Source organism: Eublepharis macularius, chromosome 4, assembly GCF_028583425.1.
Source record: "Eublepharis macularius isolate TG4126 chromosome 4, MPM_Emac_v1.0, whole genome shotgun sequence".
Lineage (NCBI taxonomy): Eukaryota > Metazoa > Chordata > Lepidosauria > Squamata > Eublepharidae > Eublepharis > Eublepharis macularius.
The window spans coordinates 139,340,472-139,367,468 of NC_072793.1; the positions used below are offsets into that span (position 1 = coordinate 139,340,472).

The 26,997-nt window shown below is 43.0% G+C and overlaps 1 protein-coding gene across 3 annotated transcripts in view; it reads left to right on the plus strand.

The window, feature by feature from the left end:
- SHQ1 (SHQ1, H/ACA ribonucleoprotein assembly factor) overlaps positions 1–26,997 on the plus strand; it is a 108,279-nt gene that overhangs the window by 14,066 nt on the left and 67,216 nt on the right. For all 3 annotated transcript variants that reach the window (XM_054978657.1, XM_054978659.1, XM_054978658.1), the window contains exons 8-10: positions 9,257–9,411; positions 11,723–11,776; positions 22,312–22,435. In XM_054978657.1, the coding sequence (XP_054834632.1) occupies positions 9,257–9,411; positions 11,723–11,776; positions 22,312–22,435 (333 nt within the window). The remainder of the gene's footprint in view (positions 1–9,256; positions 9,412–11,722; positions 11,777–22,311; positions 22,436–26,997) is intronic.

Consider the following 26,997-nt stretch of genomic DNA (forward strand, 5'->3'; position numbering starts at 1 on the left):
TAAAAACTAACAAATCACCAGGCCCAGATGGCATACATCCAAGAGTTCTGAAAGAACTCAAATGTGAACTTGTGGATCTCCTGACAAAGATATGTAACCTTTCATTAACATCTGCCTCCATTCCTGAGGACTGGAAGGTAGCTAATGTCACCCCCATCTTTAAAAAGGGTTCCAGAGGAGATCCGGGAAATTACAAGCCAGTCAGTCTAACGTCAATACTGGGTAAGTTCGTGGAAACAGTTATTAAAGAAAGAATTAGTAGGCACATTGATGAACAAAAGCTGTTGAGGAAGACTCAGCATGGGTTCCGTAAGGGAAGATCTTGTCTCACGAATCTGTTAGTTCTTTGAGGGAGTGAACAAACATGTGGACAAGGGGGAACCAATCGATGTTGTCTACCTGGACTTCCAGAAAGCTTTTGATAAAGTTCCTCATCAAAGGCTGCTAAGTAAGCTCATTAGTCATGGGGTAAAAGGACAAGTCCTCTTGTGGATCAAAAACTGGCTAATGAATAGGAAACAGAGTGAGTATAAATGGGCAATATATACAGTGGAGGGGGGTAAGCAGTGGGGTATTACAGGGCTCAGTATTGGGTGCCTTTTAACTTGTTCATTAATGATTTGGAGTTGGGAGTAAGCTGTGAAGTGGCTAAGTTTGCGGATGACACTAAATTGTTCAGGGTGGTGAGAACCAGGGAGGATTGTGAGGCATTTCAAAGGAATCTGTCGAGACTGGGTGAGTGGGCATCAACGTGGCAAATGAGGTTCAACATGGCCAAGTGCAAAGTAATGCACATTGGGGCCAAAAATCCCAAATATAAATACACAGTGATGGGGTCCAAACTGACCGAGACTGACCAAGAGAGAGATCTTGGAGTCATGGTGGATAACTTACTGAAAATGTCGATACTGTGTGTGACGGCAATAAAAAAGGCCAGTGCTATGCTGGGGATTATTAGGAAGTGAATTGAAAACAAATCAGCTAGTATCATAATGCCCCTGTATAAATCAATGGTATGTCCTCATTTGGAATACTGTGTACAATTCTGGTCACCACATCTCAAAAAAGATTATAGCGCTGGAAAAAGTGCAGAAAAGGGCAACTAGAATCATTAAAGGGATGGAACACTTCCCCTATGAAGAAAAGTTAAAGCGCTTGGGGCTCTTTAGCTTGGAGAAACGACGACTGTGGGGTGACATGATAGAGGTTTGCAAGATTATGCATGGGATTGAGAAAGTAGAGAGAGAAGTATTTTTCTCCCTTTCTCACAATACAAGAACTCATGGGCACTCAATGAAATTACTGAGCAGTCGGATTAGAACGGATAAAAGGAAGTACTTCACTCAAAGTGATTGACACATGGAATTCACTGCCTCAGGAGGTGGTGGGGCAGCTTCTTGGGTTTTTTGTCTTAGTCCAATTTTAGGAGTATGGATATTAATTTGATGTTTTATATAGTTGGGGCCAAGTGAGCTCCAAATCCCTATAAACTGAAAATGGGACCTTTTAATAACTCCATATTTTCATTGCAGAGATTCATTATCTCACTTTGCTCTTCTTTCTGTACTGATTTTTGTCCTGTCAAAGACGTATCCCCCTCCTTCAGTGTGTATACACAGCATGAATGAGCAGCACCTTCAGTGACAGTTGATTAGCTGTCAGTATTTTATAGCATGTGGTAATAAATGCTGAGCACATGCCCAGTAAACTGCATGGAAGCAAGTGCTGCTGATTTTCATAAAGCGTAATTCCACATGATGGGGTGTCAGGCTTCGATCCAAAGAACTATTATGATGAAATGAGTTATGTCAACTTCAGCAGAAGTTCTAAAACTAGAGTGTTTAACTTTAGGGTAGAAGTGGGCACAAATTAAATTACGAATCAAAATTCGTGATGAATCAGTGGATTCGTTCCTCAGGGAAAACGCGTTTTGTTGGTGCCGCATTTTCCACGAACTCGATGACTTTTTTTGGCTGATTTATCCTATTTGCGGTCGGTTAGGGAAGCCAGATACCCTGGCATCACTCAGTTGATTCCCCAGGCAATGGAGGCCAGTCTTTTTGTTGCCCCCAATCTTAGCCCACAAACCTTGATTGGCAGCTGTCCCTGCCAACCGGAGAGCTCCCATTTTGCCCCATCCAGCAGAGCAGCAGGGGGAGTGGGGTAATTAATCTCTTAGGCAGTTGACAAGATGGGCCTACCGTAGCCATGGGAACACCAATCTCTTCCCCCCAAACCCTGTTAGGCAGGCCTGTCTGCCAACCAGAGTGCTTCTGTTTTGCTCTATGTGAGCATTTTATATATAAGGCAGAGCTCTGGGTCCCGTGGTTTCAGTTCCAGCAAGCAGACGGAGGGAAGAACTCTTGCTGAAACTTGGAGTGAGAGAGAGTGCATTTGGGAGCTTTGGCCTGGATTTGGTGTTGGAAAAGAGATTGAAAAGCCTCTTTCCAATTTCCTTCTCCTAGTGGAGAGGTGTTTGGGAAAGGGTACCTTTTTTCCTTCACCCCCAGCCCACCGCACCCTAGTCTCAGGCCTTTGCCTGGAACTGGGACATAGCTTTACTGAAACTCCCCTTTTTTTTTCTTTGCTTGTCTTTGTTTCTTGCTCTGCTCTTTTGAGGGCCTTGCACTCCTGCTGTTTTGTTTTTTGGTGGTTTTGGGGCTCCCCCCCGCCCCACGGCTCAAACCCTCACTCTTCTGTTTTCTCTCCTGGATTTTGTGCACTTCTCTGGTGTGGCTTGCTCTTATTTCCTGCCCTCCTTTTGCGCATTCAGCTTTTATTTTGTGCATCTGTCCTGCCTGGGCTGGTGTTTGTGTGGTGGTTTGGGGACTCAACATCCAACCCCAGTCTCAGTGCCATTGCTTGCTGCCTTTTGCTCTGTACTCTCTCCTCTTGTGGACCTCTCTGATGCAGCTTGATTTTAGCTTGTGCCCTCCTTTGGCGCATTAAGCTTTTGTTTTGCGCATTTGTCCTGTCTGGGTCTGTGGTGGTTTTGGGGCTCAACGCCGAAACTCAGTCTCAGGGCCGCTGCCTGCTGCCTCACACCCTCACTCTTGAATTTGCTTTATACTATCCCCAGTCTTCTGTTGGCACTTTCCTACTTTGTGAGCACTACTCTGTTTTGTTTTGTTCTTCAGTTCAGTGCACTGTTATGAAGCGTGTATTGTTGGGCAAGGGTGGTCATGGGGAGAAAAAGGGCAAAGCTTGTCCATGTCGCCCATCAGTGACTGCCACCCATGCTGGGGGGAGGTCTTGTGGGCACCAGAGACTCCTACTTCAGATCCACCCAGGGAGGCTGTGGAGGAGGCAGAAGATGTCTTTCCTTTGCTGCCAGGAGTGGACATTGTGAAACCTTTTGCGGAGGACGAGGAGGGGTCTGAGGAGGAATTGCAGGGTTTGGAGAATCAGCCAGTCCCTCTTCATCCCAAACTCCAGGGACTGTCCCTGCTTGCAGTCCGCTCTTTGCTCCGTCTTCCTGGTCCAGCTCCTATCTGCTGCAGTTAGTCCTTCATTCTCCTCCTGAATCACCAGGTCCCGGTCCCCATTTCACTCAATCACTCTGGCAGCAATTTCAAGCTCTTCCCAATGACCCCTGCTCGGCGCAGTGTAATCACTGCGATGCCCTGGTGTGTAGGGGCACTAACCCTAAGCACCTGTCATCCACCACCCTACGCAAGCATCTGGAGAGGTACCACCCGAGCATGTTGCTTCCTCTGCCGCGCGAACCACCTAGCGGCTAGGTGAGGATGGCTACAGATCAGAGAGAATGGGAAAGGGAACGAGAATCCATGGCCAGCAAGAAGACTTGCCGTGAGGGTGCTGCAGGTGGGAGTGGAACGCCCAGGCAGGCTACCCTGCAGGAGGTAGTCCCCTCGGGGTCTGTGACAGTGCCTGGCGTACGAGTCGGGGGAGGGCTCAGGTGGCAGGCACTAGAACATTGGTGGAGATTATTGCTCTGGATGGACTTCCGTTGTCCATCTTGGAGGGCGTGGGCTTCCGGAGGCTGCTGTGTCATTTTGCTCCCTGGTTCTTAGTGCCGTTGTGGCAGACCATTGGCCGGCGTGTCTTGCCCGCCCTCTACCACGGTGTGCGAGCGAGGGTCATGAAGGAACTGTTGGGTGCCAAAGGACGGACTGTCTACTTCACGGCAGACCTGTGGAACGGCCGTCATCACGGCTACCTCGCTGTCACAGCAACTGGAGGTTCTCCGCTGCCTCAGGGAAAGATCAGATCCCCAGGAGGAGGTGTTACCATTGGCGCTAGGTTACAGAGTGGTTCTGCTGCAGGCACGGGGGATGGATGAAGATCACATGGGAAAGAACATTGCCACTACAATCAGGGCTTCATTGAGGGACTGGCTGTCCGGGGGTGAACTTGTCCACGGCTTCATGTTCACCAATGCGGGAAGAAACATTGCAACATAGTGATAATCTTTCTAAATTTCCTAGAAATAGAATGGCAGCAAATATAGTTTAAAAGTGAAAGATATTGCAGGTCTTGATTCATCTAAATTATACCTGCACAGACATGCACCAAATAGATGTCCCTGTCTGGATCCTCAGGATTATCTTCTCCTGTGTACTTCTTAATGAACTTTTGTTCAGATACAGTCTTTTTTCTGTACTATCCTTCTGTGTATGACCAATTGTTGCTACTTTTTTATGTCACCCCTTGGCTCACTTGAGTCTACAACTGTTGGAATTCTCTTGTTTGACTCTCTTAAAGTGTTATGTCATGCTTGGAGACCATGCATGGGTACACCAAGGTGATGCTGGGAAGGCAAATGCTTGTTTCCTAGCCGGTAGGTGAATATCACAGTCGTTTGAGGAGAGGACTGTGAAAGTTGACCACAAGGAATGAGGAGAAGACGTCAGCAGATCTAGGTTATGGTTTCTGTAGTGAAATTCACTTATTCTGATTGTTTCTTTTTGAGTTAAAACATCTTGGGTTAGGCTTTTGAGACTCCCCCCCCCTTTTTGGAAAATTGGGGCTGGACAGCACAGTCTGTTCTGGCCAGATAAGAGGCCTTGAACCACAGGTGCACACCTAAATTAGCTCTAAAGGACAAAACTTGGTGGTGGCTAGCACCGCTTCCTGGCTTGTTAACACACAACCTGATGGGAGAAGGAGTGGTGAGTTCTTTTTCCCCTCTCCCTTACCTTTGAGGATAGACTCAGCCAAGTTTGTTGTAAGAGGTTTTGGCTCATCTGGCAGAATTAGAATGAATGCTTTCAAATTTAGGAGCTAGCTTCAAAATAAAAAAAAGAAAATAATGTTCTTTAAGCTATAAATGATGTTTGGAATCTAGCATTTAAAAATTAACTTTGATTAAGAGCTTTTAGCTTTTTAAAGACTTTTCCTCTTTGTTCCTTTTTGACTCCTGTTCACTTTCTGCTTGCTTCACCAGGCTGTTGAACAGCTGTGTGTCCTAGAAAGGCAGCAGAAATACTGATATAGTACAGGCACCATTGTTGGCTTTCTGTCCTTCCAGTAGAGGCATTTCACCCCTTAACACAGCCCCAAGTGAAGTGTCCCTTCATGGCTCCTTTGTGTAATGAAAGTCAAACAAATTCTTCAAATAAGCCAAACTAATTACTTAGCTTTTCCCATGGGGCGGGAGCAGCTTTGCAGAGAATCTCCTAATCTTTAAGCCTTTGCTCCTATAGGCTCTAGATGAAAGGGTTTAAGTTTTGTAACAGTCACTTCAGTGTAGTTTATGGTTCATTTTTATTTGGCTTAAAAATGCTGAATTCTGTGTTTCAGGTGACAAGCAGTCTTCAGAATTGTGGGCAAGCACATGCATTAAATGTATCATTTACATGCTCTAGGGTAATTTATTTTGTCTCTAGTAATCTATCATGCTTACTAGCGATCAGTGTCCAATTTCCTTTTAAAGGAGAAGAAAAATGATACTTAAATCTTTTTTTTTAAGGCCTGGTCTTTCCCTAAGCTTCTGAGTGCTGAAATAAAATACTCACAACTCTCACTTTTATTAGGTCCTAGAATTTAATTTAATTATTACAGTCCTGTGTATCAGACATAGTATCTGTTGATACAAACAAAGGCACCCTCACAGGAAAACAGACAACACAAATGGTAGTGAACTACACGTGAGGGGATGAAAAAAATAAACCAAATAAACACAGCGAAGAACTCTGTTAGTACAGTAGCAATGTTAACATTGGGCAAAACTTGATTTAGCATAAAAAGGGGGTTTCACTATTCATAGTAATGGGGCTTTGTCCAGTATATGTATTTGTCCTTAATATGTATTGATTTTTTAGAGTAACCACCTATAAATTCCCAAATAATTGTTGAGAGCAAAGCATCTGAAAAGTGGATTATAATAACATTGCTGGAAACAGAACTGACACCGAAGCAAATACTTCAGTCATTAAGCAGTTCTTCCTTGTCTGAATAAATGTGAGCTTTGCTGGTATAGAAACTGGCACGATTACAAATGCATGATAAGCAATGCCTGTAGCTTACTAGGCTGTCAGAAAATGGAAGTGTGGGTCCAGGTAAGGGCCATGACCAAATCAGCAACGAAAATAGGTTTGAGCAAAAGCCAAAATGCTCTGAGTTTCTTAGCAAAAGACTGGGATACTACAGCATTGAACCGATCCCTAAGCTATGTAGGTGGTAGTTAGAGTGCTCTAGTGGCACTTACTTTAATAAAGTCAAAGCAGCTTTGAAATGCAAAAATGCAGGTTTATAGATTCAAGAAGATGGTGGGAATATTAATCACAAGACATCACCAGGTGAGCAGTTGGTGGAATTTCTATAACTATTGAGTTATTTGGATTATAGAAGAAAGGTGTCATGGTTGCTGGTAGCATCAGGAAAGAAAAAGCTCATTGAGCTCAGGAGCAAGTATCAGGCTGGGGTGTGTGGGTGGTGGTGGATCATACATCAGCAGCAGGGAACTGGAACTTGGTGAAGGGAGAAAGAACAAACAAAGGGATTCTATTTATTTATGTCATTTATAGTCCACCTTTTCCCCGAGACTCAAGGTGGATTACACAGTATGAGCTTAGTACAATCAGTGTCAAGGACATTTCCATACAGTGTCAAGGACATTTCCATAAACAATGTCATCGGGTAAATATAAACAAGTTTACAAAGACATACTATTAGCAAGGATCCAATACAGAGTAGAAGAAATGCTGAAATAGAACATAATGAAATCTAGGACTGATAATAGACAACATGAAGTGGAAATAGAACATAATCAATTCTAGGACTAACATTTGACAACATGAAGCACAATAGTGCATAGGTGTACATATTTAAAGCAGCAGATAGTATGTAAGGCAGCATGGTGAAGTCTGTGGTCCTTAACTCATTAGTTAAGCATCTGAGACTTCATCCTGACAATGCAGCTCTCCTATCTGAGTAAAAAGCCTTTCTGAATAATTGTTTTGCATTGTTTGCAGAAAGCCAGGAGAGTGGGAGCTCTCCTGCCTTCCACAGGCAGGCCGTTCCACAGAGTAGGGGCCACCATAGAGAGAGCCTGTATACGGGCTGCTGTTGGTTTTGCCTACGTGCAACCTGGCACCTGTAAGAGACACTGATCAGATCAGTGAAACTTCCCTGGAGGAACATACAAAGGGAGGCAGTTCCGTAGGTACGCTGGACCAAAGCTGTGAAGAACTTTGTATGTAATAACCAATACTTTGAACTGAGCACGGTAACTGTTAGGTAGCCAATTGAGTGGCTGTAGGATGGGAGTGATGATCAAGTTCCTGCTCACTCCTGATAATAGTTGAGCTGCATCATTTTGCACCAATTGGAGTCGCCTAGTTAACATCGATGGGAGACCTATGCATAGTGCATTACAATAGTCAAGCCTTGATGTTACCATAGCATGGATCCAGGTGGCCAGGTTGACTGTGTTGAGATAAGAAGCCATCTTCCAGGCTAGAGTGAGGTTGTAGAAAGCATTTTTTGTGGCTACTTTGACTTGTTTTTCTAGTAGTAGCGCTGGATCCAGTGTAACTCTTAGGCTCTTAACTGAATCTGCAAGGGTCAGACGAACTCCATTGAAATAGGGGAGTACAATATCCTTCAAGTTCTGAGGAGGATTCAACAGGCACGACTAGCCATATTGGCAACCTGATTTTACTTCTTTTTAGCTTGCCAAATTGAACTGACAGAATATTATACAGCCTCTTTCTCCCCTCTTAAATAAAATCCCAGATACATCCAAAACCATTGCAACTTGCAATTAAATCTTTTTAGCACTGAGTACAACTTCAGCCTATAGGGTTAGAATTGCAGCTCTTTAGGTACCAAATTACTCTTGAAACCACTGGATTCTGAAGCTCAGCACTAATACTTTTTTTCCCCTCCTTGGCCGTGAGCATGAATAAGCCTTGGTTAAAAGGGTGATTGCTTTTCCTTTTAAGATGACGACTGTAGTAACCAGAGACACCAGTTATGGATAATTCTCTTTCACAGGACTTGAGGCAGAGGAGAACTTTATTTTGTGTGCTTGGTGCTGGGTGGTAAAAACTTTTACACTGTAGCATTTGGCAGTGCATATATTCCTTACCTGAGTTAATGATGCCATTGGTGCATCTCCAGAGTTACACCTGTGGAACAGAAATGGGAAGCCCAAGGACCTGAGGCTTTTCATATACTATTGTAGGAGGGCCCATTAATGGCAAGGGCATCACTATAGGAGTCATGCCATTAATTGGCCCTCCTCCATTAGGATATGATTATATCTGTTAAGCACTTGAAGGAAGAGCTAGACTTTTAGCCTCAAATGTGGAATTGTGAACCCCTGATTTTCACTTCGTTTGTCTTTCTTTCTTCGGGCTTAGTGGAGGTGGGGTGCGCAGGGGGAACAGACAGGAAGGGATTGCTGAGGGAGTGTGGGTCAGTGCTCAACCCTTTGTCCACTCTTCCTCTGCTGCAAAATCTGCTGTCCTCCCTCCTGAGCTCTACTTCAGTGGAAGGCACAAGATTAGGAATTCATATCTGCCACTTCTGGTTTTTTGTCTTGCAGTGAAAGATGATTTACTTCAGTAGTTGGATGAAAGATCATGTAGTTATGTTTCTTTTGGCTGCTTAGTTGTCTATGGAAATTGACAAGCACTTCTCTGACGTGAAGTGCTTAATACCAAGTTTAATAGTCTCTGAGAGCTTTAAAAGAGTCTCATCAATGCCGCCCAGTTTAATCTGACCATGCGTGTTTTTTTGTCAAGCAGAGTATGAGTATGCTGTTTTAAAACAGTCTTTCTGTTTTTAGTTTCTTTTACAGAAGAAGAGAAAGAGCAGCTTAGAAAATTCACTAACAGAACGTATTTACTTGACAAAGGAACCTGTCACCAAGTATATCTGGGCTTGCTTGATATCCTTTTGGCATATTGCTATGAAATCTCTGCCACCGAAGGAGAGAAGAATGTGAGTATTTTCTTTTTCCTTCAACAAAACTTAGGTTTCTCAATTACATGGCATTACTCTGTACCTGGGAAGTATGGTTTTTAAAGCTGACCATGCCATCAGTTAAAGTAAAGAATGTTAAATGTTCTATCACTTAAGTGTGATTTGCCATTTGAAATTAACAAACCAAAATGCTGGGATGGCTATAAGGGAGGAGGCAGGTACAGGTGGTTTTAATTACGCGCCCAAGAGTTCTGTATTTTTAGCAGCAGATGATGAAGGGAAAAATTCTTGGAATGATCATTGTTGAGATGTGTCAAATGCTGCTGTTGGGGTGTTTTTCTTTGAGTGTAATCTAGATGTGAACTTCGTTCAATATATTGTGAAGTTCTGAAGGATAAAGCCTACCTTGCTGACGAAGCATGGGTGGCTCTGTACTATTGCCTGAACTAGTGTCTTTTTTCTTATCCTGTGTGTTAAGAAAAATTTGGATGCTTACATTAAGAGGTGACAAATTTTTAATTTTTTAAATGACAAATGACTTGGGAAGTTCTTTTACTTATCTGTTTGTTTCTCCACCTCTCATGCATAACACCAAGATTATAGACTTCCTGGCTTGGAACAAACTGTAATGAACCTGGCAAAATGTGCTGTGCTACTGTGATTTGAAATGAGGGTTAAATTGTGGTTTAGAATCCCAGTTTTTCGGCTAGGGAAGTAAGCAGTTTTTCTCCCCTGATTCATATGTGTCATCACATATGAATCAGGGAGTCTGTTCTAAACTTAGAGGTCTGAAATACTAGCTCTGTATGTGAGGGTACATTTCCTGGCCTTATTTTTGTCATAAACAAATCTTGGCTTCTGAACATAGCCTGTATGTTTGTGGCAGCTTGTTGTAGGCCAACTGAGAAGGGACCCTGGCAGGTTCAGGTATGGGGATGAATAAGATCTGATTCATGTTCGTAGAATTAGGTGGCAAAATGGACTGCACAAGATTCCAGCCTTCTACACACAGACATGGATCCAGCAATGTGTAAACCAAATTGAAAATGAGTCTAGCGCAGTTCTGCTAGATGAGAAGTGGGAGATCTTGTGCAACACCTAGTACTTACCTCAGTATATGTTTTAGTGCCCAGAAGCAGGTTGCAAAAGATCTTGCACAGGCAGAAACTCACGTGTGGATAGAGTAAGTCGTTGCCATGGTCTTTTTCTTGCTTTTCTGCTTGCACAAGCGCCCTGATGCAAGTGGAAATTTTGTGCTGGATTCAATCTATAAATTCCACGTAAATCAAAAACTTGCATAGCAGGGTTAAGCGTAGGAAGCATTCCAAAATGAGCCTCAGCATTATCCTTCAGCCTGAAGTAGCGCAGTCCATTCTACCATCTCAGCATTCATGTAATTCTCCTGAATATCTGGATCAGGCCCTAAGGCCTGTTTAAACATGATATTAGCAGAACTTACCTGTGCAATGTTGCATACCCAGAATCTTTTTTTAAAAAAGAAAAAAGAACAGTACCCTTGCTATGCTAGACTGCTTGAGATCTGTAGCCAGGGTAGACAAAGTTTTTGAATGATAATATTGCCTCTGTAGTAGGACTGCATGCATAGAGGCCCAATTTAAACAAGACATTAGATGTGTGCCAAGTTGAATGTGAAAGTTCATTCCCAGCAGCATTACATTTAAATCAGGCCTATGTCTAGGTGGGATAAATGTTAAAATAGCATTAGATCCTTAATAAAGCAAATTTTAATTTGGTCCAAGAATACCTGGATGCAGGCAATTAGTAACAAGGTGTGGAATAGCCAGTAGATACAAGAAAAACATTCATAGGTCATACAGAAATAAAGATCTAGAATAGACAACCAGCACAGATTCATAAAAATTGTATTGGACTACATGTGCTGTTGCTGTTCAATGTAGAGCATTTTCATCTGTTCAGAGTTCTGGGGTTGCATTATCCCACTGAACAAAAGATGTAGAAGGAAAAAAATAGTAATGTTTCCAAGCATAAAGGAACAGTAACTCCTCCTGGGAAATGGAATAACCATTCAAAAAAACTGCTACCAGAAGCAAATATTTGGACACTTCTTATAGCCTTGAAATTAGTCACTGGGCAAACTGGTTTAATTGGACGTATCATAGTTCTCTAGGGTTAAAGCATTTTTAAAAAAATGTTGCATGTATTGAGAACAAAGATAATGGCTGTATCTTTGAAGTGAACATGGGGTTTAGTTGAATCAACTCATTTTCTCCTGTGAGAATATTATATCCCCTGTAAATGGGGTGTTATGTTATATCTAATGTGTCCCCCTTTCTTCTTTATAAATAAGGTCGAATCACCTTGGAATATCCGAAAACTGAGTGCAACTCTGTGCTGGCTGGAGGTAAAATGATTATCTTAGCTCAGAATGTGTTAAGAATCTGAGTATTTGATAGAGCAGCATTACTGCATTTCATATAATTTTCTTGCAGCAGTGGGTTCTAGAAAAACTATATAACAATTGTGTGAAGCTGTATGGCTGTTAACATTTTATGGATGATATCCATAACCTATTTGTAAACCTTAGGTTGGAACTTGTGTACCATGAGTATGAATTATTTGAAAGATGGATTTTCTTGTCACCCAGCAGTTCCCAAAGCCCTCAAAAGGGACCTCCACTTTTAGAAGTAGTAAACCTCTGAATACCAGTGCTAGGAGGCAATATCAGAAGAAGGCTTTGGCCTCTCTGCCCTGTTGTTGGCCTTCCAGAGTAACTGGTTTGCCTCTGTATGAGACAGAATGCTGAACTAAAGGGACCCTTGGTCTGATCAGCAGGGCTCTTCTTATGATGCCAGAGGTTAGAAGTCCTTGAGGTGCCATCCGGAGAATTGCTTTAAAAATAGCACCCAAAATTGTATTAAAGAGAAATTGGCGCACAATAAGTGCAAAAACAGAATTAAAATGTTATGTGTATATATACAGAAGTGTGCATATGTACAAAAGTAATTTAGCAACACGTGAAAGTGATCATTGAAGTCACAATGTCTAGCCTGTTAGGAGCAATTGAGCAGAAACCAAGAGAAATTAGAAGGGGAAAAGAGTCTTAAGCTGTATGTTGCAGGGTAAGAGATAAGAGGTAATTGTTGCTTATTGTGTTTGCCCTTCAGAGATGTCGAAACTAAAAACTTGGAGGGAGTTTTTTCTCCTCCTCTCTGTCCTTCACCAGTCTGTAGATTATTTAGGCTTCATTCTCTTCTCCTTAATCCTGGCTTCTTGCAGTTCAGCTGTGACTCCTCTTAGTTTGATCTTATGCTTAAGCTGAATCTCATCTACTGAATATGGGGTTTTAAGGAATGAGTAGGATTAAAGGGCTTTCCTGTATTTGATAAAAGCAACTGAGAAGCAGAGTTAAGAGCTCCCTGCTTAGCATTGCTTTTATCCCTGGCCAATTCAAATTGATGAAGGAGATAAGTACGAGAGCAAGGGAGCTCGCATGTGCCCTTGTATGTGCTTATACATCTGAATGCATAGCATAGTTTGTGGGTGCAAATGCCTGTTAATGTAAAAGATTGACTATAGGCAGGGCTTTTTTTCCAGGAAAAGAGGTGGTGGAACTCTCAAGAGGGAAATTAGAGAGAAACATATGAGAGTCTTTGAAATAATAATATTTTCACGCGCTATAGACTTACATCAACTTTAAAGCAGTCTCCAAACTTTAGACATGTCACCAACTTCCTCAGTTCTTTTTCGGGTCTTACTTTTGGTGTCCGCTGCTTTGATTGATGGGTATTCTGGAAGGCTGATTTACAGTCACATTTCAGCCTTCCTGCAGCTTATAATACTTGTGTGATGTATTGATTATTTATCTATGTAGTGCATGATGGGGATCAGGGCTGTGGCCTGATATCTCTTTAAGAGTACAATCACACTCCCCTCCACTCCCTCTCCCGGCCCGCTTTCTGCTTTGTGTTATGCAAAGCAGGGGTGCTGGAAGGAGAGGCTCTGCGCTGCGCTCTTTTTAACTTTTCTTCGCTTTAGAGCCAGAGTCATCTACCCCGCCCCCCCATGATGCTGTAAGCGAGGCCAGAAGGAGCAAGAGAGGCTGAGGATTTTGTTCTCTGATTCGCACACCTTCCTCTCCTTGGGGGAAGAGCAGCAGCGAATTCCCCTCCTCCTTTGCCTTGCACATGTTGCAATGTGCGATGACCCCCCCCCCCTTTCCTGTTGCTGCAAGCGTGACACACAAAAGAGAGCCTTGAAATCGACTCAGATTCCTGGATCCCCTCCCCTCACACACTTTTGCTCTCCTGTTTCTCCTCCTCCTAGCCATTACTTGCTGAACTCTAAGGAGATCTTTATCAGCCTGGCTGATCGATTGGGAGAGAGATCTGCCTACCTGGAGGAGGTGGTGAAGAGCGTGCAGAGGATGGAGTAGGGGGAGAGGAGCCTTTTCTCGGCCGTGCTTTCTGTGTTGCTGGCAAAGCTTTGCACATCCAAGTGAGCACTGGAACTGGGGGCAGGGGGGCCTTGCTGGAATTATAATTCTTGCTCTTTCTCTCTCTCAGGAGGAGGACATCTTGGGGTGATTCCCACCGTCCAATCAGGGAGGCAGGAACTAATTTTCTTCCTCTTCCTTCCTGGCGTGTGGGGCACCCTCTCTCTTCAGTTCTGTTCCTGCCTCCAGGGAGAGCAGTCTAGTAGTAGACTAGCTCTGCTACTTTCTTATTAGAACTTAAGTTTCACTTTCACTTTCCCATTCCTACTCCTTTGCTCTTCTTCTAATCTTTCCTTTGTCTTTCAAACTCTGTTGACAAACTTTCATAGTTCCTCCCTATCTTCTTTCTGTCCTGTCTCTTACTGTTTTCCTTGGCTGACTGAGAGGATCACAGCAGCCATTTGGGGCAGCCGCCTACAAGATAGATGCCAGGGATTCTGCGGACAGCTTCCTTGACAACAGAGGAATGCTCCCCAGTATTTGCATTGAACACGATGGGGATTGATGAATCCGGTGCTGACATGCCTCCCAGCTTGTACGTGCTCCCAGCAACGAGTCAGCACCGACATGCCTCTGCGACTTCTGCGGTCTCCCAGCTACAAGTTGGCCTCAGAGCCACAGAAGAGTTTCAAAGGCCCATCCCATTGATCGGGAGATGGATGCATCTGCGCGCTTCTGCTCTGTAGCTGGAGTTGGCATGTTACCTCAGCCCTGGCTTTTGGCGGGAAAAGACACCAGGAATTTCCTCAGCTCTGGCACCACTGTGAATGTGTCCATGCCAGCCTCCTGGCTGGAGATTCCACAGCAGGCCTTTTCTCTTCAGATCTAGCCCTGCCTTTACAACAGGACTCTTCCTGTCAGATGGGTAACGTATGAAGGGTGTCTACCTTCTCCTTCCTCCATGGGTAAGGCTGAGGTTCAGTGAAAGAACTTCTGCTTTGCCTGCAGAAGGATCCAGATTCTCCCCCCCCCCCCCCTGTTAACTCCAGTTAAAAAGATCAGGTAGATTATGGAAAAAAATTCTTCCTGAGACCCTGGAGACCTGCTGCCAGTCTGAGTAGACAACACTGACCTTGCTGGACCGATGGTCTGAGTTAGAATAAGTCAGCTTGTAATGTTTAACAGACAGGGATCCCCACTGAGAAGGGGGATCGCCCTCAGAGAGCATCTATAATGGCAAGGAGAAGGAAGAATTCCTTCAGATGTGGAGGAGGAGGAAATATCCCTGCCAGAACAGTCAGCCCAGCTGTCTGAATCTGAGGTCTACCAGTATTTACTACCTAGGGCTGCAAGAATTACCCTCAGGGGAGGAGGACCCTTAGACAGGGAATACTAATCCAGACCCCAGGGGGGAAAAAAGAGTCTTCCTAGGGAAGGTTTCCCAGAAAAAGTCCTGCCATTTTCAGAATATTTTAGGAGACAGCTCAAGGCTGAGTGGTCTAAGCCATCAGCCAATAAGCAATTCCCGAATGTAAAAAAAACCCCAAAACTGTACTCACTAACTTTCTTTGCTATGAGATGTTGCAGGTACCTGCGATCGACACTCCAGTGGCTACACTTCAGTCATCTGGGCTCTTGTCAGAGGATGAGCAAGGATCAGTCAGAGACATCTTAGACAAGGAGAGAGAGATCACACTGAAGAGAGCTCATGAGGCTATGGCCATGACTGTAAAGGCTACAGCCTTTGCCTCCATTGCCTCCAGAGCATCAGGAGTATGGATTAGAAAACTGATCATATTTCTCCCATACAACAATAGATGCCCCCCTTGAAGGGGCAAACAGAATTTTAAAGACCATTATGTTCAAGGCAGACACCATCCTGGATGCAGTTACCTTTTCTTCCAGGACTATGGTCTTGGCAGCAGTAACAAGTAGGCACCCTTGATTAAGAGCTTGGCCAGCAGTTTTACACTCTAAAAATATCGTCCTGGCTTACCACTTTCAGAGAGACAAGCTATTTGGGGATGCCCTGGGAAAGATCTGGGTTGAGACCTAGGACAAAAGAAAGTGTTGCCACCCCCCCCCCCCAAAACACTCAAACAATCTGAGAGGCAATCCCTTGTCTCCCCCCCCCCCCACCCCGCAAACACTCAATCTGAGAGGCAATCCCTTGGCCCTCAGACATTTTATTCACAACACACTCTACTAAGGTCCAGACAGGATTCCAAGCAACCATTCTGGGGTTAATCTAGATATCCCTTTAGTAAGGTGGGGGTCCTTTCAGGAACCCACTTGTAGTATAGTGGTTAAGTAACTGAACTGTGATGCAGTACTCTGCTGGTTCAAATCTCACTACCGCCATGAACTTACCACAAGGCCTTGGGTAAACCATTCCTCTCAGTCCCAGCTCCCCAGCTGTATTGTGAGGATAATGCTTACTTTGTCCCATGATCAAACAGACAGTTCTTCACACATGGAAAGAGATCTGACCTTGATACCAAGCTCTCTAAGACAGGACTCGCAAGCCATCCCTGTGAGAGGCCAAGTACTCCTTACCATCAAGCCTGCGTTGACACGAAGGCAGACAGCTGACCCTTAGAAATAGTCTCACAAGGCTATTCCATACAATTTGAAAGTTATCCACCAGAACATTTTATCATCTCTCCGCTACGCGAAATCTTGACTCAAACTGTAATCCAACACCTGGGCATTCAAGCTGTGGAGCATGTTCCCCACAATGAAAGAGGGAAAAGAATGAGGACTGGGGTGTTATACCTCAACTTTTTAAACAAGTTTATCAAGTTGCATCAACTCTGAATGGAAACTCTGCACTCAGTCGTAGAGGCCATTCAACCAGAAGAATACATGACATCTACAGATTTTGCACAGAAAAAAAAATCAATTGGCAGTACTGAGCCATCTCTTCGGCCCGTCCACTGTGTTAAAAGTGTTCACAAAGTTCCTGATCAACCCATTGTATGTCTCAGAGAGAGTGGTATTCATGTTCATTTGCACCCAGACGATCTCCTGACCAGATCACATTCAAAAGAAAAATCTCACCACGACACTTAAGTTCACCATTCAGTCCCTACAAGCTGGAATGTCTGGGTATGATCATCAAAAGAGTGTTGTTTATCCCTCACCAAAGAAGAGGTCAGGAAGACCAAACAGCTGGCCAAGACTGTCATCAGAGTGAAAATCACTTCTCACAACACTACCCAAACTGATGGGTTTCCTACTGGCCAGCAACAAGGCGATACCTTGGGATTGTCTACATACAAGACCGCTTCAGACCTTTCTCAGATCTTATTAACAACAGATCTTCCCATTCAGGTACCACTTCAGATCAAAAGATCCATGACCCCTTGAGATCAACAAATACAGATGCAAGCATCACAGGTTAGGCACGTCCTCTTATCAAAGTCTTGGAAATGTGAGCGATTTGTCAGGCCTTGTTCCAGTTCAGAGATCAGATAATGAACTCACACATCCTGATCTGTATGGACAAGGTCGCAGACAAGACATATGTAAACAAGCAGGGGGGATACAAGACCTCGAGGTGGCACAAGGCAGTGACAAGGATACTTACCTGGGAGGAAGGTCACCTAGTCTCGATCAAAGGCATATCCAATGTACAGAAAAACTGGCTGAGCAGGTAGACCGTTCAGCAAGTGGAATAGTCCCTTAAGAAAGATCTCATCTAATGGATAACATCGCACTTCGCAACACTTCTCATGGACCTGTTTGCATCCCAACAGAACCATCAACTTCCAAGGTACACGTCAAGGTTTGTTCCACTCTCAAGCAGATGCCGTGACATCACAGTGGCCATTAGGCCTCCTCTACGCATTACCATCCTTACCAGTAATACCCAAACTCCTGAGAAGGATCAAGTAACAGGGAGTGAAGTGCTAGTGATTGCCTCTTGGCGGCCCAGCAGACTGTGCTTTTCTACACTCCAACAGATGGTGATATCTCCACCTCTCATCCTACCGACCTCTCTGGTCACATTACAGCAGGAAATGATTTGGTGCTCTCATTTAGACTCGCTCTGCTTAACTGTGTGGAAATAGAAAGGAAAATCTTCCTAAGATAGGGATATTCCGGAGAGGTGGCCAACACTCCTAGCATCCGGAAAACAGTTCATGGTCAGAATTTTCAATTCCTCTTGGAAAGTCCTCACTCAGTGGGGTAGGAGGAAAGCACTGGACATTTACACAGTCCTGACCAAACATCCATTTGGACTGGTCAAGGATGTTCCACTGAGAAGGCTGCGAATGAAGACCATCTTCTTTATTGTGGTCACATCTGCCAGAAGAATCTCAGACCTAAGTGCACCATCAGTCAGACCTGAACTCTGTTTTTTTCACAAGATAAGGTGATACTTCATACTGTCCCCACCTTTCTTCCACAAGTCTATTCCAAATTCCATAGGTTGCAAGAGAGAAGGCTACCATATTTCTACCTGTACCCTAACTATACTAGGGAGAGGCTCTGACATAACCTAGATGTCAGAAAGCAACTCAAGGCTCATCTGCCCCAAACAGTGCAAATCAGAAAGTCGGACTTACTCTTCATCATATATCTCCCCTCAATTTGAGGAAGAAAATGCCTTCAGCAGTCGTAGGTGCCAGTAGCAAAATATACACTATTGAAGCTCACAAAGCTCTCATCATGGAGATTCCTAATTGAATAACAGCTCACTCTGTGTGAAGCGCTGCTACTAATGCAGCGTTACAGAGGAACACTTCTGTAGAAGAAGTCTGCAAGGCAGCAACATGGTCGTCGATCTTGACCTTGGTGAGACTCTACTATATTATTCTGCAGACACCACCTGTGGTAGAAAAGTACTGCAGCGCATGATCTCGGACGAAGACCACATCCCACCCAGAAAGTAGAAACTGCTTTGGAAGCACCCAAGATGTCCTCTGCCTCAGAGGGAAAACGGACCTTTGGACACTTCCCGTGAAGGGTCCGTCTCCTCTGCGGAAAGGAGGACATCGTCCTCCCTGGGTCTTTGTCCTCCTCTACCCTGCTGCCTCATTCTTCTACCTCCTCTGGGTTATGCTTTATTTACAGTACATGTTAACAAAACAGGTGTTTTTTCTCTCAGTATTGACAGTTGCTGAATGATAAATTCAGTGTTACTGCTTTGTGGAGTCACCTGAACTGAAGAGAGAGGGTGTCCCACACAACAGACAGGAAGAAGAAGAAAACTAGTTCCTGCCTCCCTGATTGGATGGTGGGAATCACCCCAAAATGTCCTCTTTTCCTCAGAGGTGAAGGACCCTTCACGCTAAGTGTCCAAAGGTCTGTTCCCATCCCATCCCCTTCCTTTCCTTTGCTGCTTGGTTTCACTTTAAGCTCCGCTGAGGAAGGCGAGGGGGGGAAAGGAGCGATTAAAAAAATGGTGCATAACCGAGGTAATTTGGGGCTGGGTTTTTTTTACTGCAAAGTTGACGGCTGCAACAGACCAGCTTGGCTTTTGCCTCCTGAGCCCCCGCATGAAACCCTTTGGGCCTTTTTTTCCTCCCTTTTTTCCAGAGGAGCTTCTATGGAGAGAATTGTTTGCTGCCTCTGAGCTGGCAGTGAGGAGGGAAGGATGTGGAGTTGAAAATTCTCTCCCCTCTTTTTTGGAAATCGCCCCCCTTCCTCCGAGCTTTGGTGTCAACAAAGCCCTTCTCCTTTTGTTTGTAAAGTTTTCTTTGCTGGAAAAGGGGAGTGGGGGGTACAGAAAGCAGGAGGTGAGAGCCATGGCGTCTGTTTTCACCAACAGACCCTGCCTCCAAAGCAAAGCTGAAGTCCTCTATCTCTGCAGGAGCCTTGAAGTGGGCACTGTCCTTGGGCCAGTCACTTCCTCTTACCAAATCTACCATGCAGAAAAACACGTTTCTTATTTTGCTGATAGACTAACCCTGCTACACACGTAGAACTACCTCACAGGGTTGTTGTGGAGATAAAATTGAGGGAGACTCACGTGTGCTGCTTTGAGTTCCTTGGAGGAAGGCTAGTGATAACCTCTCCTCTCACTTCTGCCAGGAATCCCTCGCAGCAGCCTCTTAGCAAGCTGCAACAACTGCTTTCTCCAGGCACTGACTGGAAGCCTCATTGTTGTCACTCAGGGAAGTAGAACATGGGCAAGGAGGCATGCCTCAGCCTATCCCCTGCCAGGGTGGATTGACTTACTTCTCTCTCAATATATTGTTTTTAAAGGACTGTCATCAGTAGTTGGAAATCAGGGGCTCTAGGAAGCATCTTTGCTATATAGCTGGAATATTTTTTTTAAGTGCAAAAGTAGTACAAACTCACCCTCCCTGTAGAAACTACATTTCCCAGAATGCAGTGCGATCAGGGGGTGGAGCCACCAGACATGCAAGTATTTACAAGAGCTGCTGGAATGCCATTCCATTGTGTTCCGGCTGAAAAAAAGCCCTGAATATAGGACACCAGTGGCATTAATGAAATGTTGATTACAATGTTATAGTGTGCGTATGTTCACTTGGGATTTTAGTGTTGCCTACTGATCAAGTTAACATTGACTGTGACACTCGGGGTTATTCCTCTATACTTAAGAGTAAATTACTCATTCCTTGACGAGGTGAAGCCAGTTCTTGTATGCTTTTAATACCTGGAACAACAAAATAGGTGGGGTTGCTATACCAATTCAGTAATGAAGCCTGGCATATAGCTGCTTTGATTTGTTGCCTATCTTTATTCTTGATACTTAAAATCTGACCAAGAATAAGGTAACAAGGAGAGGAATATGCTGAGAGTGGGCTTGGCAAGGGCATCTAGAAATCTTTGAGATGGGATTTCTGTAAGATTTTATATAGAATTTCTGGCTTCTCGCTACTGGAAAATTGCTCACTCCTTTCAACGATAATATCTAACTGTTTTTTTTTTTTAACTTGGTAAAAGATGATAGCAGGTGCTGGTGGGAACATCTGAGAGAACTTTGAAAAGCTAGTTACAAAACAGTTAAGGACAGCCTTCATCTTCCTGGGCAGCTAACCTTGGTTTTAGTTCTTAGCTTGCTTACAGTGAGCTCAGTACACAGAGCTTATTCTTCTTGGAATGGACTCTGAAGGTGTATTGCTTTTGAAACTTCCATCATCTTGCTTCTCTTATCAGATGAATCTTTTAAATTTAAAAGTGTTTTAAAGACTTGGTGTTTCTTTTCAAACAAGGCAGTTGTAGCATGGGAGAAAGTAAGAACAAATATAAGTGCCCCCCTGTAAATATTGGGCAAATGTGAATTAATAATCATTTCTTATAAATGAGATCATATATGAAAAATTGCAGTTTTAACTTTGTGGATGAAAGTAGAGATGGGCACAAACAGTAATACGAACTAAAAAAAGCCATGAATAGCCCAATCAGCTGTTCGTGAGGCCCCATTCTAAACGAACAGGTGGTCGTTGCAAGCCTCGTTCTTTGCTGGTCAAGCCAGACAATCTGTCCCTGAGCTGATATATCAATGAACGGCAGATAAACGAAGGTCTTAACTTGATAAGGACCTGCCTTAATCACATTTTTTTCATGATTGCCAGTATGGACAGGACATAACTAGGGCAGTATCCTAAAGATAGGGTGTCTTAAATTAGTGCAATGGTAAACGTATTCCTCTTTGAAACATTCATAATTCATAGTATTGTTTTTCTCTGTAGAAATCTTTAATCAGGGAATTCAACTTGTTATTGTGTTGCTTGTTGAAATGTGCTTGAGTCTTTCCTGCTAAACAGGGGGTGGGAAATGGGTTTTGGATTTCTGCCTTGGCACTAAACAGAGTGTAACTTTATCAATGAGAAAACAGTTATATTCAGACATCACTAATGAGCAACAATTACTTTATGATAAAAATGAGCCAACAATTCTTGCATTCCCACACTTCTTCCCTCCTTCCTGTGTATGTATGAAACTGAGGTTAATGACTTTGTAGACCAGGAAGATGACAGTCTAACTGCCAGTATAAATTGGCAGTTTTAATGAGTTGGTATTCATCTTATGCACAAAATGGAATTCTAATAGTATTAAATTAGGTTGGATCTAGCTAGTTTTTTCATCCAGTCCTCCTGAGTTCCACTGTTTGCCACAGCCCCTATCCCTTATGACTTTTGTCTATGAAAGTCTGCTGTCTCCCAGCTTAGCAGTTTTGGTAGTCAGTGGTGGACCCACATTTCTTTCTCAGTAGCTGAAAAATGTCTGGATCCTTCTTTATGGTTTAAAATCCCAGTTTGAAGGCAGGTGTTAAACCCGTTTTTGGATGTGACAGATTGTAGTTAAAGATTTCCTTAAATCAAGATCGCGTTTAGACTTGGCTTCTCCCACTTAAGGAGAGGAGGGAATGACTGTGTGAGCCTGAGGATTTCTGGCTCACTCTTGTCACAAGTACGTTGTGGTTTGTTTTGTGTTGTCTGAATGCAGTTTTGTTATTCTCCAACTGTATACATATGTATGTTACAATGACCTATTAAAATTTTATTTCTAAAAATCATTTCACACAGAGCTTTACTACAGTTACAGAAGTCCTGGTATCCTTTGGAAGAAGAGTTTTATGCTATCCACTCTACAGACACTTCAGTTTAGTGACCCGTGCCTTAAATGATACTATAATGATACTACAACTAGGTAAGAGTTTCAATTTTTACTAAACAGATTGTATTGCATATATTACATAAATTAATCTGCTTGAGATAGGGTTTATTATTTGAAATTGGGGTATTTTTGAAGAACTTAACATATATGTTAGTGCTAAAGTTTCTTTTTTAAAAAGCTTATTGTCAAGATGAATTAAACAATGGGTTACAATTTTCAAATCACATTTAGTTCAATTGCTTGTCACTAATAGTTTTATTTTCCTGTCAAAGAAAATGTTACTTTAGAATAGTTTAGGTAGGTAGCTGTGTTGGTCTGCAGTATAACTGCAGGCACTACTGGACTCAAATCCTAACGTTACTTTAATCTTAGAATTTTGAGGGGGTAGTATCCCCCCCAAAACTACCCCCAATTTTTTAAAAATTGAAAACATTGCTGATTCGTGCTCAGCTTCATTCACCCTATACTTTTGAAAATCTGCTAGATATTGATGTTCCAACCGTCGTTAATGCTTTCACTTTGGGGGAAATTTGTGTTGACCCACAATGGTATCCCTTGAAGTTGAAAATAATTTCCTTCCTCCCAAAACTTGGTGAAAAGGGTATAAAGCTACTTTGCATAAGTAGTTGATTCCAGATTTGAAGTACCCTAAGCTCAAATGATTTTTAAACTAAATATGCAAATATTTGTAAAGCAGCATTGAACAGATAGACATTGCTATGTTAGATTTAGTGTTATGGCTTTACATACTCTCTCATTTTAGTCTTCCTCATTGTACTAAAACACAAATTGTAGGAGCAAGTTTAATTATTGAATCAATTTGCTAGGGACATATCCCTTAGCTGGAAGTTTAACAACAAAAAACTTTAGATTTTCATGAGTCAAGAGATTTCTAGGAATGTAGAAAGTTTTGAAAATACAGAAAGTTACAATTTTGATTATTAGATTTGCTCATGGAGAAAATCATGCTGAAGGAAAAATACCTGTTTGTCAAATATGCTACTGCTTTTAGCCCAGCTCTGATGTGGAGTATTTTTTTTTTTACTTTGCTTCAGAATAGAGAAACAAATCAGAATGAGCTTTGGCTTGCTCTCTGCAGCCTTTCCTTGAAAACATTTTCCTTCCGAGTTTCTCTTCTAAATAGCAGTCACCACCACCACCCCTCCTTTATCTGTGCTGTTTCATTTAAAGATAATCACTGTATCCATTTGGGTACAGAGATGTTTTTATTTCTAGGTCTGAAACTTCTCTTCTGGCTTCTACAATTAAGTGTTATAAGGTTCTTTTGGGGCTGTCTAAGAAATATGAAAAAAATGTTCTCAACATTGCATATTTTCTTTTTCAGTTCTGGAACTGGATTTAAGCAAAGAAACCCTGTGCACATGTGAGGAAGAAGGGGATTAATGAACCTATCTTACTATCCTACCATAGAAATGCTTTATGATGAGTTAATCTCTCTCTTCATCCCGTTGTCCTTCTGTTGGTAGGCTAGCAAGGGAGGTGGTGGTAATATGGATTGCACTAGCTGCTTTCCAGTTGCATATGGCCCTTTTACCTTCTAATCAGAAAGCAGCTGCTAGAAATTCTTCAAGCCTGTGCCATTATGGGTTACATGAGACTGCCTTTAATTTGCCAGCATAGTGGAGCTGATTGTGAAAAGCAGCTGCTGCATAGAAAATTTGACTGTTTGATATATTCCTGCAAACCCACACTTAAGTAGGCTTGCATTGGCATTCAGTGAGGACAGTCTCATTCTTGGTGCAATGTACAATTTCACTGGAGTGGCTTCTTATGAGCAGGGGCTGCCTTTTAAAGTGATCATCTGCTGGTCTGGATTTTTATTTATCATATCATGGATTTATTTATCATATTCTACCCCACCCTTCCTATGAATAGACTTAGGGCGGCTAACAACAGAAACATTTTACATTAAAATCAGCCAAAGTTACCTAAAAACAGTATTTAAAAGCTCAGTACAATTCAACACAAAATACTGAAATGGTGCCATAAACAGTATACAGCACAGGCGACACTGAATTATCTAAAGACATGGATACAGCTGTGATATGAGCCTGGGACAGTCAGTGATGGAATACTTGGGGGAAACAAGGCAGGGAACAATTCACTGGCAGTCAACCAAAGGCGTGGAGGAACATGTCTGTTTTACAAGCCCTGTGGAACAATTATGGGTTTCGCAGGGCCCAGATCTCAATTGGGAGCACATTCCAGTAGGCCAGAGCCACGACCAGAAAAGCCCTGATCCTGGTTGAGGCCAGACGAACGTCCCATGGACTAGGGACCACCAAAAGCTGCTTATCCGCAGAGCACAAGGCCCTGAGGGGGGCATAGTGGGAGAGGCGGTCCTACAGGTATGCAGGTCCCAGTCCGTGAACAGCTTTGAACACTAAAACCAGCACCTTGAATTGGATCCGGAATTGAACTGGGAGCCAATGGAGCCGGCACAGCACAGGCTGTATATGTGCCTGAATTGGTGTTGCAGTAAGGACGCGTGCCACTGCATTTGGACCAGTTGTAACTTTCAGGTCAGGCCCAAGGGCAGCCCAGCCTAAAGCAAGTTACAGTAATCCAACCTGGAGGTGACTGTCACATGGATTACTGATGCTCGGTCCTGGGGCAAGAGATAAGGTGCCAATTGCCTGACCTGTTGGAGGTAGAAAAAGGCAGATCTTGCAACAGCTGTGACCTGAGCCTTCATAGAAAGTGAAGCATCCTGGAGCACGCCCAGGCTCTTCACTGTCGACGACAGCTGTAATGGCATGCCATCAAGTGTTGGTTGCCAAGGTCCCACGTCTCTATCCCTCTATCCCAAAGCCCATGACCTAGGTACAGAACCGCTGTCTTCAGAGGATTCAACTTCAAACGACTCTGACATAACCATTTGAGGAGCAAAATTTTTGCAGGTGTACTGATTTCTGTTTCTGAGATATCAGTCTGGGTTGGGATGTGAAACCTGCTGCTAAAGGAGGAAATCTGGATTTGGTGTAATAATGAGGGCAATAAGTAGTCTAGAAGACCTGTCAGTTATCCTTTGGGGGTGGGAGGTGGAACCCTGTGCAAATATTCCAGGTGGTTTTAAATGAAGTTGAGTCGATCTGTTTCTGGTTTTTGAGTGGGCTTTGGGATAGAGGTAGCCTTGATTTCCTGGGTTCTCTGCTCCAGCAGAAGAACGGGGAGCGTGTGACTAATTTTTAGACTTCTGCATTTCTTTCATTATTAATTACATTTGCAAAAATGAGGTGTGTAACCCACCCACAACACTTTAATTTTTTTTATTTATCACACACAGTCCAGTAATTACAAACATATCATACCCACATCACAATATCTTATCTAACATCTGTGCACAAACAGCACATCATGACTAGCAGTTGATCTTCTGGCTCTGGTGGGAAGACTTTGCAGCACAGTGGAGGCAGATCTGGCAGAGGGAGAGGAAGGGGTGATTTTGAAAAAGTAGCAGCTGACAGTAGTAGCAGTCTACCTGGCCCTCGAAGCCCACCCCCATACACTCAAGCTGTTGTTCTTCAAGTTCAGTGACTGCAATATCAATTCCTCAAGCTGCTTTATGTATTGTTACTGTTTCCTATCACTTCACCCATAGACATTAATGTCTAACATAGGCACCTCTCATTGCCTCAAAAAGGGGGACCCCTTTAGTCTATCTGTCTGATATTTGGCAGTGTAGATGTCCTACTGGAGTACTGCAACCCCCTGAGTCTTGTCCAGTTCAGATGGAAAACCAGGCAGGTCTAAACCCAAGAGCAGGGTATTTCTATTGAAATCAGTGGGGAATAATTACAAAATAGAATTTTAAAAACAAAACAACAATAATGAAACAATAACAAAAGAAAATTATATGAAACGGCCAATAATTACAGGCCCTTTGAGAATTAATAATAAAAACAAAAGGATCGAAATAAACTCCCATACACAAGTCTACTAATTTTCTTAAACATTTAACTGGTTTTCGCTACTATGATTAATGGTATCTTTCTGAATTGAGGTTTGAGGGCACTGCTTTGCAGTAATTCCACTCTTTTGTGAGAGGTGGGTTCCAGTAGATACTTCTGTGAGTTTTGTTCTTTCACATGGGTTCTCAAGGATCTTTTCTCCCTTGTAAGTCTTCCCTGACACTCGCCTTTTGACCCAGGTCTCTAAATAAAGTAGTTTATTTCTTAAATGTTTTATGGATCATTTTAGGATCATTTTAGACACTCATTGGGACTTATGCCCTGGGATCATTTTAGACACTCATTGGGACTTGTGCCCTGGCTTCTTTTTAGTGACTTATCTTAATGGCATTATTATTCTAGGTGTAAGCAGGTCTTTAAAGAGGCAGCATATCCATTTTATAAACAGATAAACAAATACCTTAGAATATCTACATGGAAGTTGTGGGAAAGAGTTAATAGAATTTCGTATAGAGAATGTGTGAATGAAATTACTATTATTTAATACTTTTTTGTGCTACCTTTCAACCCTGTTATGTGTCCCCAAGGCAGTAAACAGTCAAAACATTAAAACATAGTTGAAGTCCCTAACACTGGCCAGAGTTTCTATAAGCAATTGGAGAA